General features: G+C 42.5%; 2 protein-coding genes across 5 annotated transcripts in view; one reads left to right on the forward strand and one right to left on the reverse strand.

The window, feature by feature from the left end:
* The window catches only part of Dennd6a (DENN/MADD domain containing 6A), a 69,360-nt gene extending 62,595 nt beyond the window's left edge, over positions 1-6,765 (reverse strand). For 2 of the 3 annotated variants that reach the window (XM_013515602.1, XM_013515601.1), the window contains exon 1: positions 6,435-6,765. In XM_013515602.1, the coding sequence (XP_013371056.1) occupies positions 6,435-6,671 (237 nt within the window). In that variant the 5' untranslated portion in view covers positions 6,672-6,765. The remainder of the gene's footprint in view (positions 1-6,434) is intronic. The other variant, XM_005387413.2, reaches the window with a different exon arrangement.
* Positions 6,766-6,844: 79 nt separating this feature from the next.
* Positions 6,845-12,714, forward strand: part of LOC102016298 (serine/threonine-protein phosphatase 2A regulatory subunit B'' subunit gamma-like) — a 19,169-nt gene continuing 13,299 nt past the window's right edge. For both annotated transcript variants that reach the window (XR_001234551.1, XM_013515604.1), the window contains exon 1: positions 6,845-7,027. Coding sequence is in view for 1 of the 2 variants with exons in the window: in XM_013515604.1 (XP_013371058.1) it covers positions 7,002-7,027 (26 nt within the window). In the remaining variant the exon portion in view is untranslated. The remainder of the gene's footprint in view (positions 7,028-12,714) is intronic.

Genomic DNA, 12,714 nt, shown 5'->3' on the forward strand with positions numbered 1-12,714 from the left:
AAAAAAAAAAAAACAAAGTGTTCAAGGGCTGGGCTCAGTGGCAGCATATATGCTTAACATGCACAAGGCCCTGGGTTTAATCCCTAGCTTTACCCGCTAAAAAACAGCACCTTCAGGTTTTTTTTTTAAGAAGAGGAAAATAGTACTTAGAATGCAATCTATAACCCCATATCACTCCAACAATAAGTTATTGATATATTGTCCTGATTTTCATGGGTAATTAAGTGATCTAAAATTATTTTCAACAAGAAGTGGTAAACAGTTTTATATATAGGTTATATCATAAATTATCTGCCAAATGAAACCTAATTAAATTTGATTCCACAAAGAGCTTTTAATATTGGTAATTCATATACAAAATTGTGTATCTTCTTAGAGCTAGGACTGGTGTCACACAACTGCAATCTCAGAACTCTGGGAGGCTAAGACAGGATCACAAATTCAAGTCCAGTCTGGGCAATGTCCCAATTTACCAAGACAATGCCTCAAAATAAAAAAATTTTTAAAAACGGCTAGGGATGTAGCTCAGCTACGAGAGGCCCTGAGCTCAACCCCCAGCACCACTACCAAAAAACAGTAGACATTTTTTAAAAATCAAAAAGCAGCCAGGTGTGGAGGAACAGGCCTATAATTTCAGCACCTGGGAGACTGAGGCAGGAGGATCACCTTGAGTTCAAGGCCAGCCTAGACTATATAAGGAAACTCTGTCTCAAAAATACAAAAAACAAAAACAAAAAGCAAAATAATGGGACTCGGTAAAACGCCAAGAATATTCCACATTAATTATTCAAAGTAACTATAAAAGGGACCAACATATTGAGCATATATTAAACAACAGACATTAGCTCTTATATATATTACCTTCAAGAACACACAGGATATTTTCTCATTCTATGGTTAAAGAAAATGAGAATCAATTGAAGAATCTGGCCAATAATCAGAAAACTAGAAAACGTTCAATACCCCACAGCTTATACACTTTTCCGTAGACTAAAATTCTGTCTAAGAGGCTGATAGGTCATACCCTTGAAGAGACAGAAAGCCACAATGATATTTTCTTACAAGATCTGCGTGGGAGTGGTTCAGACATCTGTCTCAAACTATGGAAACATTAGCCTATTACCAGAATGAAAAGCTCTGAGTTCTTATGATGTAAAGACCCTCAAAGACACAGAACTTCTCCAGAATGCATATATAAGCACAAAATAACCCCCTTATATTGTGTGAATAATATTAATTAAACATTAAAATTATACCTGTAAGAGTCTTTAATGATCTAGAAGACTGTTTAATAAGAATTTTTTTCTTTCTTTCTTTGGAGACAGGGTCTCACTATGTAGTTTAGGCTAGCCTTGAACTGACAATATAGACCAGATTGGTCTGAAACTTGCAGCAGTCCTCATGCCTCAGTCTCCTTAATGCTGAGATTACAGGTGCCACCATGTTTATCGCATAGTCCACATTTGGGTGACTGCAGCCCAGTCCATGCTTTGAAAGCAGCCTCTCCTCTTATTGAAGGGGTGAGCCCAGGTGGCCACCACAGTCATAGATAAGCAGACTCTAGCTAACTGAACAAAAGGTCCTGACCCTTGCAGAGCCAATCAGATATTCCAGTACTTTCATTAAGGTTCAGCCCGATTCCAGAAAAAAGTTTGGCTAACAATCAGTACTACTATAATCCAAAATTAAGGATAATTTATGAGGGAGCAGAAACTGAGACTCCTGCAGAGGAAACTGGTCTCAGCACAGACTAGAACAGACATACAAAGAAAAGCAGAGACAAAAGACCACACAGTTCCAGGGGCAAAGACAAAAGCCTGGGATTTTCAAATTCCCAAGAGGCTCATCCTTGCTTCCTGCCCTTGGGTCCCAACAGACTGCCTGGAATATTCACAATTTCCCTTTACTTAAATTTATTTGAGAAGATTTTTGTTCCTAACAATCACATTAACCCTTGATGGATACAAGATTGTATACAAGGGAAAAATAGTAGCTGGAGCTGCTGGTACATCTTTAAAGAAGCATTAACAAAAATGCCAAATATTAATAGAAGTTATCTCTTGGTAGAGCTAGGACCAATTATTTTTCTAGTGTTTAAAATTTTCTTTTTCAGTCAAGTGTTCAACAATGAGCATGTTATTCTCATTCAAGGAAAAAAAACTTGAATAAATAAGGCAATTCTGGATTCAGATAATTAAGGCTTTACTGTAGAATCTGGTCATTTCAAAGCTAAACGTGACAGAGTACTATATATAAAATTTAGGGGATTTCCAATCTTGTTTCAGAGGACACTTGGATTCTGTGGTGATTCCAGGGCCACCTCAGGGAAGTAAAGAGGAGCAAATCCCTCTAATCAGCACCTTTTGCAGTCTCTTCTCAGCTCAAAAGACCTCCTTCTTTTATTCCCTTCTCCCTCACTAGGACAGGGGGCTTCCACAGACTTTTAATGCAAAGTGAACTACTGCCCCCTCCAACCAGGGCTTCAGCCAACTGTATCAGAGTGGAAACTTTCCCAATCCAGGCCTTTGTACCTTCTTCTAGTGTTTAGAACAAGAGTGAAAAAGATTCATCCTCTTGAATGATGCAGCTGAAAAGGCCAACTTCCCCACCATAAAGAAGCAGAAGTTGTCTGCAGGGTGTATGAAGTATGCATCACACTGACAAAAAAAACAAAAAACAAAAAACACAAGATGAGCATGATGGTACACATTTACAGGAAGTGAGGCAGCAGGATCACCACAAGTTCAAGGCCAGCATGGGCTACACAGTGAGTTCAAGGCTAACCTGAACTTCAGAAGACCCTGTCTCAAACAAGAAAGAAAAAAAGCAAAAAAATCCAAACAAAATGAACAACAAGAAAAAATACAAATAAAAGAGCAAAACAAGGTTTTTCTGCTTCTGGGCTCTAGCCATTTTCTGGAGCTCTACTAAGTTTGTGCTTTAATAGCATGAAATGTCTCTGTCTTTACACCAAGTTCCTCCTTTCTGCTTGAGCTAGCTTTTCTGCTTGAGAAGCAGAAAATTTCTGTTGTCTATCACCAAAAACAAACACAGGCCCCATATCAATCCGATTAGCCATTAAGATTCCTTATCAGATTTTCATTTACACAGGGACAAAAGTTCCCCTACCAAAAAAAGGTACTGATTCAGGTACTTCAATTTCATTTTCAAGTGAAAAAATTAAAGCCCAACTTCACAAAGCAAAAGTCAGGGACTGTCTTCACTGGAAGAATCTCTAGAAAACCCAGACAAGCTAAATAACTTGCTCAAAGTCACATGGATTCAAACCTACAGAGCCCAGCTCCAGACCCTAGATTCTCAACCACACAATTCTATGCGGTTTATTTAGTAGGAATTTCAGATCAATTAAGTGGCATTGTTTATGCATTTATAAATTTATAAATACAGGCTTTCTGTCATGGCAGAACAGCTGTTTCAGTCTCTCAATCCTATGATTCCATTACCTTTTTTTTTTTTTTTTGAGACAAGGTCTCTCTATGCAGTTCAGGCTGGCCTCAAACTCACAGTGATCCTCTTGCTTCAGCCTCCCGAATGCTGGGATTACAAGCACAACCACCTCAATGACTACCTTTCTGATAAGACACCTGGGCTCCAATATAGTATTGTCCAAATTCAGTTCATACTTATTGTTTTTAATCTTCCTTTTCAGTACCGTTGGCTGTACATTATAGGATGTAGAGCTTTTTGTTGTTGTTGGTTCTGGGAATCGAACTCAGGACCTTGTGCTTGCCAGGCAGGCACATATGCCACTGAGCTATATCTCCGGCCCAGGATGTAGAGCTGGAAACACTACATGGCATGTCTCCCAACACAAGTCTACAGTTCTAGTCACATTCTAGCCACCCTCCTGACCATTTTCAACATGGATATAGCTGCAATCCAAAAATGAAATATGTTTTTCAACCTTTTTGATATACTGGCTACCGATTTTATTTTCATTTTAAAAGCATCAAGAGAGCCTGGGGTATAGATCAGCAGCACAAGCACCTGTCCTGAGTTCAACTCCCGGTATCAAAAACAAAACAACAACAACAAAAAACCTACCTGCCCTAAAAGCATCAAGGTTGCTGGGCACCACGGCACATAGCTATAAGCCTAGCTACTTAGAGGACTGACAGGAAAAGATCCCAAGTTTGAGGCCAGTCTGTTTTGCAACATAGCAAGATCTTATCTCAAAAATTAAGGGGTTGGAGATTTAGCTCAGCGGCACAGAGCCTGCCTGGCAAGTGCAAGGTTGTGAGTTTGATTCCCGGTACCAGAAAAAAAAAAAAAAAAGAAAGTTAATTTTAAAAGGAGATAAGGTATCCTATTTCACATTTTTCATGTGTTTCTCTTTCTTTGGCTCCCTTATTAGGAGTTTTCCCCACTCTCATTCAATACTATTATTTTTCCCATTGTCATTCTATACTTTCTAAAAATAGCAATCTTTAATCTGAAAACAGTGGAAGGTTTATAGATAAATCCAAATTATTAAAACATACATATAATACTATTTTAGTGACCATTTTTGTAGTGAAGAGTTCATGGTGTTGATCATGTTTTTTAGTGCATTTAAAAAAAAAAGCCCAAAGAAAGAAAGAAAGAAAGAAAAAGACCTAACCTAAAGAACATGCTTGGCCAGGCATGGTGGCACACATGGGAGGCTGAGGCAAGAAGACTGCCAGGAGTGCAGGGCCAACCTGGGATATATAGCGAGTTCAGGACCAGCCTGAACTTACACAGCAAGACCCTGTTTTTTTTTTTTTTTTTAAAAAAAAAGAACACTCTATACAGTAGTATATACTACAGGAAATGCAATACCTGAACTATGTTAAACATTGTTTATTTGGTAAAAAAAAAAAGTAAATACTCATAAAGACTCCCAAATAATAATAGTAATAATAAAGGATCTCTAGGTTTTAAAACTGCAATAAACTACAACCCAAACCCATGCTTTCTGGTAAAACTATGTCCTGTACATATAACTTTAGGCTAACTTGTCAATTTAAATGATAAATGGCTTATAAATGTCTTCTTCAGGTTTGGTAACTACCCTCCCTACCTTTCTTTTTCCCTATGTAGCCCAGTTTGGATTTGAACTCTGGGTCCTGCCTTCACCTCTAGAGTGCTGGGATCATTACAAGCGTGCACCACTACCCCTGGCCGTTCCTACCTTAATAAAAGAATTGCACATGTATTTACTCATTCATTCTTTTTTTTTCTTTTATAGGAGGAAAGGCTTATTTCAGCTCATGTATTAACTCATCCTATCGCATATTTACTAAATGTCACTACGTACCAGGCACTGACTGCTTTTGGCCTTATCAACTACTGAAATTAATTCTTGGTTTTCATTTGTCTTGGTCTCCAATGAACTGACTCAATCTACAAATATAGTTTAGAGCGCATCATTATATTTGTACGTCCAATAACTAGCATATTGCCTAGTAGATCTTAGTGGGAAATCCCTGTGAAATGACAAAGCACTGGGAAAACAGGTTCAATACAAAAGCGAGTTTCCCATTAAGAACAGCCTCCTCTGGCCAGGGCTACAGCTCAGTGGCACAGCGCCCGCCTGGCAGTCTCGAGATCCTGAGCTTGATTCCTAGTACCAAAGGAAAAAAAAAAAAGAACAACCTCCTCACTGACCAATTTTCTAAAGTCAATTCAGGTCAGCCAAGTTGGAGGGAGATTATCTGTTATCACCACCAAAACACACACACACACACACACACACACACAAATGCACGCTTCTGATAATGCTTTCCTTGGACACAAAAAGACAAGCAAGCGCTTATGTTACAGAAAGGATCCTAAACAACGTCAAAAACAGCGTGCTCCAACACGGTGCTCAAAAATGGCAGGTTCACAAGCAAATGGTTTTCCCCATACTCATCTTGACATTTCAGGTCAACGGTGCCACAAACAATATTAAATAACAAATAAGGAGCAAAAAGGAAAAGGAGAAACGCATGCTGAGATGAGCATTTCGTCTCAGGCTACTGGAGTACCCTAAGAGTTACTGAAACAGACCAAAAGCCTTCAAACTTGGTAGTATTACAACTGCAGGTCAGCAGATGTCAGGGGCATTGTTCTCTAAGTCCCAAACAAACGTCCTGCCTGCAGCCTTCTGTGGGTGCTGCTGACGCTTTTAAGTTATTCCCGTGACTCTCGGTTTAAAAAAAACAAAAACGAACACCAGCAAGTATTTAGGAGGGGCCTCGAGAAAACTTTTCACCCTTCGCCGCAGCCCAACATCCTCCCACGGGAACTGATGGACCGCAGCCCGGCTCGACCCGCCCCGCGGAGGGGCTGCCGGCCACGCCCGGATGCGCGACAGCTGGGGTCCTGGCCGCCGGCCGCGGGCCGCGGGCTCTGCAGGAGCCGCCCCGGCGCGGGCCGAGGCGTGGAGTCAGGGTGCGGCCGGGCCTCACCTCCACGGCCTGGCCCAGCTCCAGGTCGAAGCCCACCACACACACGCAGTGCAGCCAGGCCGAGAAACCGTCCCAGCGCAGCAGGCCCCGGCCGCGGCCATCATCCTCTTCATCGTCCTCCAGCGCGGGTCCCGCTACCACAACGGCCGGCGCCTCGCGCCCCCCGGCCGCAGCCACAGCCTCGTCCAACAGCTCGCGGGAGCCGGGCCCAGAGCCCGCCGGGCCCCGCAGAGCCATCCACTGCCCCCTGGCTGTCCGCGCAGCCTCCACCGCGGACCGCGCCGCAGAGCGCGCTCGACTCTGCGCACGCGCAGCAGAGGCTGCTGCAGCCGCCCGGACACGCTTCGTCGGGGCGGGGCTGCAGGTCACGTGACCCTGGGAGCGGAGCGCGCAGCGGGTCTCCCCCCGCCCGGGTGCGGACGTGGAGACGTCACGCCCCGCCCGTGTAGGATTGCGCAGCCGCTCGGGTTTACTGGTCTAAAAGGTCTTTAGAAGTGGGACGGTGGTTTATGAATTTTCGTCACCTTCGTTCGCAGTCCAGCTACCAGACAATGAACTATTCTTGCAATGATGCCGTTCATATCTATAATAAGGTATTATTAAAGTACTAAAACATTATGGTGGGGCTGGGGATTTCGCTCAGCGGCACAGTGCCTGCCTGGCAAGTGCGAGGTCTTGAGTTCGATTCCCGGTACCGGAAAAAACAAAACAAAAGAAAACAAAAAGAACATTATGGTAACGGCAGTTAGCAGGTATTAAACCAACTGCTATGTCAAGGTCAAGTACAAACATTTACACATACTATTTTGTCGAATCCTCACACCATTGCACGTAGGTAGACTATTTCTCCTTACAGACAAGGAAATTTAGATTCTGGGAGTATAACTATTTCCACAGCACCTACTGTTCCCTCGGGGAGTCCGCTGACTTAGAGATCTGTACCTTTGCTCAGCTGTTCCTTTCCACCTGGACCTCTCCCATCTTTCTTGGCCTGGCTGACTCACTCAGCACATCGCCAGGCCTTTCTGGAACCCCAAAGTGGGCAGGTTTGTCTTCACCGCAACTTGTGGATCACGCTCTCTGAGCACCAGCGCAAGGACTGGTCTCCAGCAGCTTTGTATTTTCAGAGATCAGCTCTAGGCTGAGCCTCTAAAAGCCCCTTGTTCCGTTGAATTGTTACCGCTTATTGCTACAGCATACTACTGACTATTCGGCCCCCTTCTATGCTGACAATAAACAGAATAGTGAAAGTAAATAGAAAACATAATACCCCATAGGAAAAAAAATGGGTGGAAGACAATAATAACACATAATACAATATTTTTACAAAATAGCTCTTATTATCATTATGTAATCCTCCCCCAAGCCCCAAAGACAGGCCCTATTATTAGCCCACTTTACATATAAGGAAACAAGCTCAAATGATGAAGATGTCACACCAAGTAGGTGGCAGAACAGAGATTTAAACCCAGGTCTTTCTGACTCATTCTAATCTCATAAGTATTTTGTTGCAGTGCTCTGTCACAGCCATTCCATTTGACAAATACTGTCCTCTCTACATCTTAGAATTTTTGTTTGGATTAAGTGTTAACATTCCTATTTTCTTTATCTATTTTTTTCGGTTGTTTGTTTTCAGTACTGGGGAGTGAACCATACACCTTCACACTGGGCTACATCCCCAGCCCCTAGACCCATTTTTCATTCTTTTTAATTTTGAGCCGGAGTCTCACTAACAAACTCCCATTCTCTGAAATGCTGGTTTTTATTATTGGGTTAAGAGTAATCTCAAAATATTGTACCCTGAAAATAACATACTAAGAGAGCCAAAAGTGGGACTGGGGATTTAGCTCAGTGGCACAGTGCCTGCCTGGCAAGCGCAAGGTCATGAGTTCAATTCCTGGTACCGGGCCAGGGAGAAGAGCCAAATGTTTCATGAGAAATAAAGCAAATCAAGAGTCCAGAGAATTTTTTAAGTGGAAAGAACTCTCATTCAGTCTGTTTTGGAACACAGGCATACACACACACACACACACACACACACACACACACAATGTTTACTTAAACTTTTATGTACAGAATCCATAATCATCAAGGAAAATAGAAAGTAGCAATTGGCTTTCTCCCACCCTCCGTCTTCATGATGTTGATATTGTACCTTAGAGCTATTTAGCAGGGTTGAATGGGATCTGGGGGAAAAATAATAACGTCTGTGTTCTAAAGTTTTGTTGTTAGAACGTTTGAACCTGAGAGGATCTTAGATTGTGTCATCTCTCCAAACTCCCCATCCTGTTCGTGAATCCTCTAATGCCCAATCAGCTGGCCTCTTTTCTAACATCCCATATTAAAGTTGATAACTTGTAGAGCTAGTGTCTGGATGTTCCTATGGCTGGAGAATTCTTCCTTTTTTAGAGACAAGATCAGCACTCTGTAAGGTACACCCATTGGGCTAAATTGTGCTTGTTGTGCTTACATAGGAACAGTCCAGCTCTTACATGATAGCCCTGTGAATATTTCAAAATAGTTCTCTCATACACCCGTATCTTCTAGTTTCCAGAGTAAACCATCCAGATCCTCCAGTTGTTCCTCAAAGGATGTAGTTTCTCAGCCATTCATCATCCTGTTGCCTAATTTGGGTGCTCTCCAGCTTGTCAGCGTCACTCTTAAAATGCAGAAGGAAACACCATCCTGCAGGTGTGACCTGACCACTGCAGAGCGTACCCTGGGACCATTGCTTTCCTTGAGGCAGCCGCCAGGCTTCTGTTACTACCTGTTCGGATCACATTTGCTTGTTTTGGCAGCCAACTCACATCCCTGGCTCAGGTTGCATTTGCTGTCAACTAAAGCCCCAAGTCTTTTTTCATGTGAGGAGCACTTAAGTCAGGGTAGACTGCTTTAGCCAAGAACATGACTGGATTCATGGCTCGGCCGCTCTTCTAGTATTACCAAGAACACTGAACACAGGATTAAAAACATTCCAGGCTTCTGTACTCAACCCCAACCAAACTCTGGGCATCTGAGCAATTTTCATAGCTTAAAAAAGAAAGAAGGAAAAATAGAAGAGGGAAAGAGAAAGGGGAGGAAACAGAAAGTACAGGAGAGAAGGAGGGGAGGAGAGAGGGAGGGGGAAGAAAAGCAAAAGGAAGAAAAGGATGGAAAGGATGAGCATGATGAAACATGGTATGAATGATGTTAGATTTCTGGGCTTAGTTTTACCAAAAGAACCTGTAAGGAAAGTAAATCCTTCCAGATGTCCACCTTAGTTGAGTCAGCCATTGAGCTAAATATGGTCAAGACTGCTGGGGTATAACTACAATGCACTGGCAGGAAAATACATAGAAAAATAAGCAGAGGCCAAGTACCAATGGGTTATCAACAGAGAACTGAAACTACTGCTACACAGCTCTGAAAGACACATGCTTATGTGCCGATTTTTGAGGCAAGTTCAAACCAAGGAAGACTTTAAGATGAGCTATGAGGGGCTTCCTAAACAATGTTTATGCAATTTTTTAAAAAATGATGAACAGCCAGGCATGGTGGTGCATGCCTGTAATCCCAGCCCTCGGGAGGCTGAGACAGGAGGATTGCCATGAGTTTGAGGCCTGCCTGGGCTATACAGTGAGTTCCAGGCCAATCTGAACTACCTAGTGAGATCCTGTCTCAAAACAACAAGATGAAGAGCTTTGTCATATTCATCTTTACATTTTTTTTATATCTATATGCCCTAGCTGGCATATGGTAGGTTGGCATTCAGTTCCTATCTCTTCTCTTATTTTACCGAAATATCATATTTTGCTGAGCATGGTGATGCACACTGTAGTTCCAGCACTCTGGGAGGCTGAAGCAGGAAGATCACAAGTTCAAGCGCAGACTGAGCAATTTAGTGACTTAGAGCAAGACCTTGTCTCAAAATAAAAAAGGGCCATTGTGAAGGTCCTAGGTTCAGTAGCTCAGTGTGAAGGTCCTGGGTTCAGTCTCCAATACCACACACAAGTGCCCACATGTATGTACACACACAAGTGCACACACAAAGAAATATAATATTTCACTATCTTACTAAATTGACATTTCATGATGAGTTGTATAAGCACGTGAATAGTTAATATTACGTTTATACTTAAATGTAGTACACTCTTAGCTTACAAAAAATAAAGATAGTAACACTATACTTATTTGAAGGTTGCTTTTCCAACTGCCTGGCACAGTAACAGTAAGTGTGTTTAATAGGAATAATACCAGTCAAAACAGAAAAGCTATCCAGTAAATTCCTCAGAGAGATGTGAGGTCTTTGCTCACAAATGGTTTTCTCTAAATTTACATGTAATTCTGACAGATTTGCCTGGTTTCCTAAACTAAGCAGAATAACAAAGTAGCTGCTTAATGCTGCACGTGACAAGAGCAGAAAACAAAAAAGTATAGGTTATTAGAAGAGAAGAAGAAAAGAAAGCAGTCAGCCAACGAAAACAGTTCAAAAGGATACACAGTAAACTGCTAATGGTGGTAGCCTCATAAGGAATAGAAGTGTTGGAAAATAGAAGAATTGATGAATAAAAGGGGATTTTGCTTTTTATTTTACAAAGTTCTCTATTGTTTAGTTATTTAGAGAAGGCATGTAAGGGGCTGGGGATATAGCTCAGCGGCACAGCGCCTGCCTGGCAAGCACAAGGTCCGAGTTTGACTCCCAGTACAAAAAAAAAATTACAGAATGCATGTATTGCTTTTGTAACTAAAACATTGAGATATCAAGAGTATAACAGAGTGAAGCTATCTAAATGTCCCATAACAGAAGACTGATTTAAAACTATCATATGTCCATTCAGTAGATTATAATGCAGTCACTAAAATTGTGATGAGCCAGGCACGGTGGCGCACGTCTGTAATCCCAGCACTTGGGAAGCTGAAGCAGGAGGATCATTGCAAGTCTGAGACCAGCCTGGGCTACAAAGTGAGCTCAAGGCCAGCCATAGTGAGATCCTGTCTCAAAAAGACAATAAAATGAAATAAAATAAAATAAATTGTGACGAGTTGTTTTTGACAAAAAGTGTTCAAAGTATGTAAGAAAAAAAGGATAGGTTTCAAAATAAAATATAATGAACATTTCTTTTTGCACAGAATATAAACCACAAAAATAAAGTCACAAGAATAGATAAAAATACTGACATAGGAGAAATATTTACTTCCATTTCATCTGTGTAACATCCATGTAATTAAAAGGTTATTTTTAAAGTAAAACAAAGTCCAAGGGAAATAAATTGTAATATTTTCACTAATATTTTTTGTGGCAGGAACTTGCAGGCCATTGGGATAATTGATTTTATGTGGGGCCAAGTTGGTTAAACATTATTCCGGTTCTGGGTGTGTCTGAAGGGTGTTTTGGATGAGTTAACATTTGAATCAGTACACTGAACAAAGCAGATTACCCTCGCCTACGCGGGCGGGTGGAGCAGGTGGGTGGGTCGTGGCCTGTATCCACTGCAAGTCTAATAGAACAAAAAAGGCTGAGGAAGAGAGAGTTGGCTCTCTCTGCCTGATTGTCATTGAAGTGAGACTGCTGTCTTCTGCCTACAGAGGCAGACATGGGCTGGAACTTGTACCTTCAGCTCTCCTGGTTCTCAGGCCTTTGGACTCACACATAGGCTTTCCTGGGTCTCCAGGTTGCTGACTACAGAGCATGGACTCCTTCGGCTACCTAGCTGTGTGAGCTAACCCTTCATTGTGTGTACGTGTGAGTATGCACTGTTAGTTCTGTTTCCCTGAAGAACCCAAACTAATAAAGATTTGATACTGAGGGTAGGGAGTGGGTGTACAAATATTTAAGAATGTAGAAGTAGCTTTGAAATTGGGTGATTGGTAGGTGCTGGAGAAGTTTTCAAGTGTATATTGGAAATATAAATGTTAAGAGTGATTGATAGAGCCAGGCATGATGGCGCACGCCTGTAATCCCAGCACTCAGGAGGCTGAGGGAGGAGGATCATTGTGAGTTCAAGACCAGTCTGGGCTTCAAGGTGAGCTCAAGTCCAGCCTGAACTCCATAGCAAGACCCTGTCTCAAAAAAGACGAAAAATAGGGGCCCCCAATGCACGGGGAGCCTTGGGCGGGGAGCGCCAGTCTTCGGACCAGCGGCTCACTCCCGGCCTCATCGTTCCCCAGAAGGAGGGCTTCCGGCACACAGGGAGCCACAGGTGGGAAGCACCAGTCTTCCGGCTGGCTAGCTTCCTGCCTGCTGGCTCCCGGAGGGTGGGCCCCCAGTGCATGGGGAGCCATGCGGGGGCGAGCGCTGTTG

Source organism: Chinchilla lanigera, unplaced genomic scaffold (assembly GCF_000276665.1).
Source record: "Chinchilla lanigera isolate Chin_1 unplaced genomic scaffold, ChiLan1.0 scaffold00029, whole genome shotgun sequence".
In the NCBI taxonomy this organism is placed as follows: Eukaryota; Metazoa; Chordata; class Mammalia; order Rodentia; family Chinchillidae; genus Chinchilla; species Chinchilla lanigera.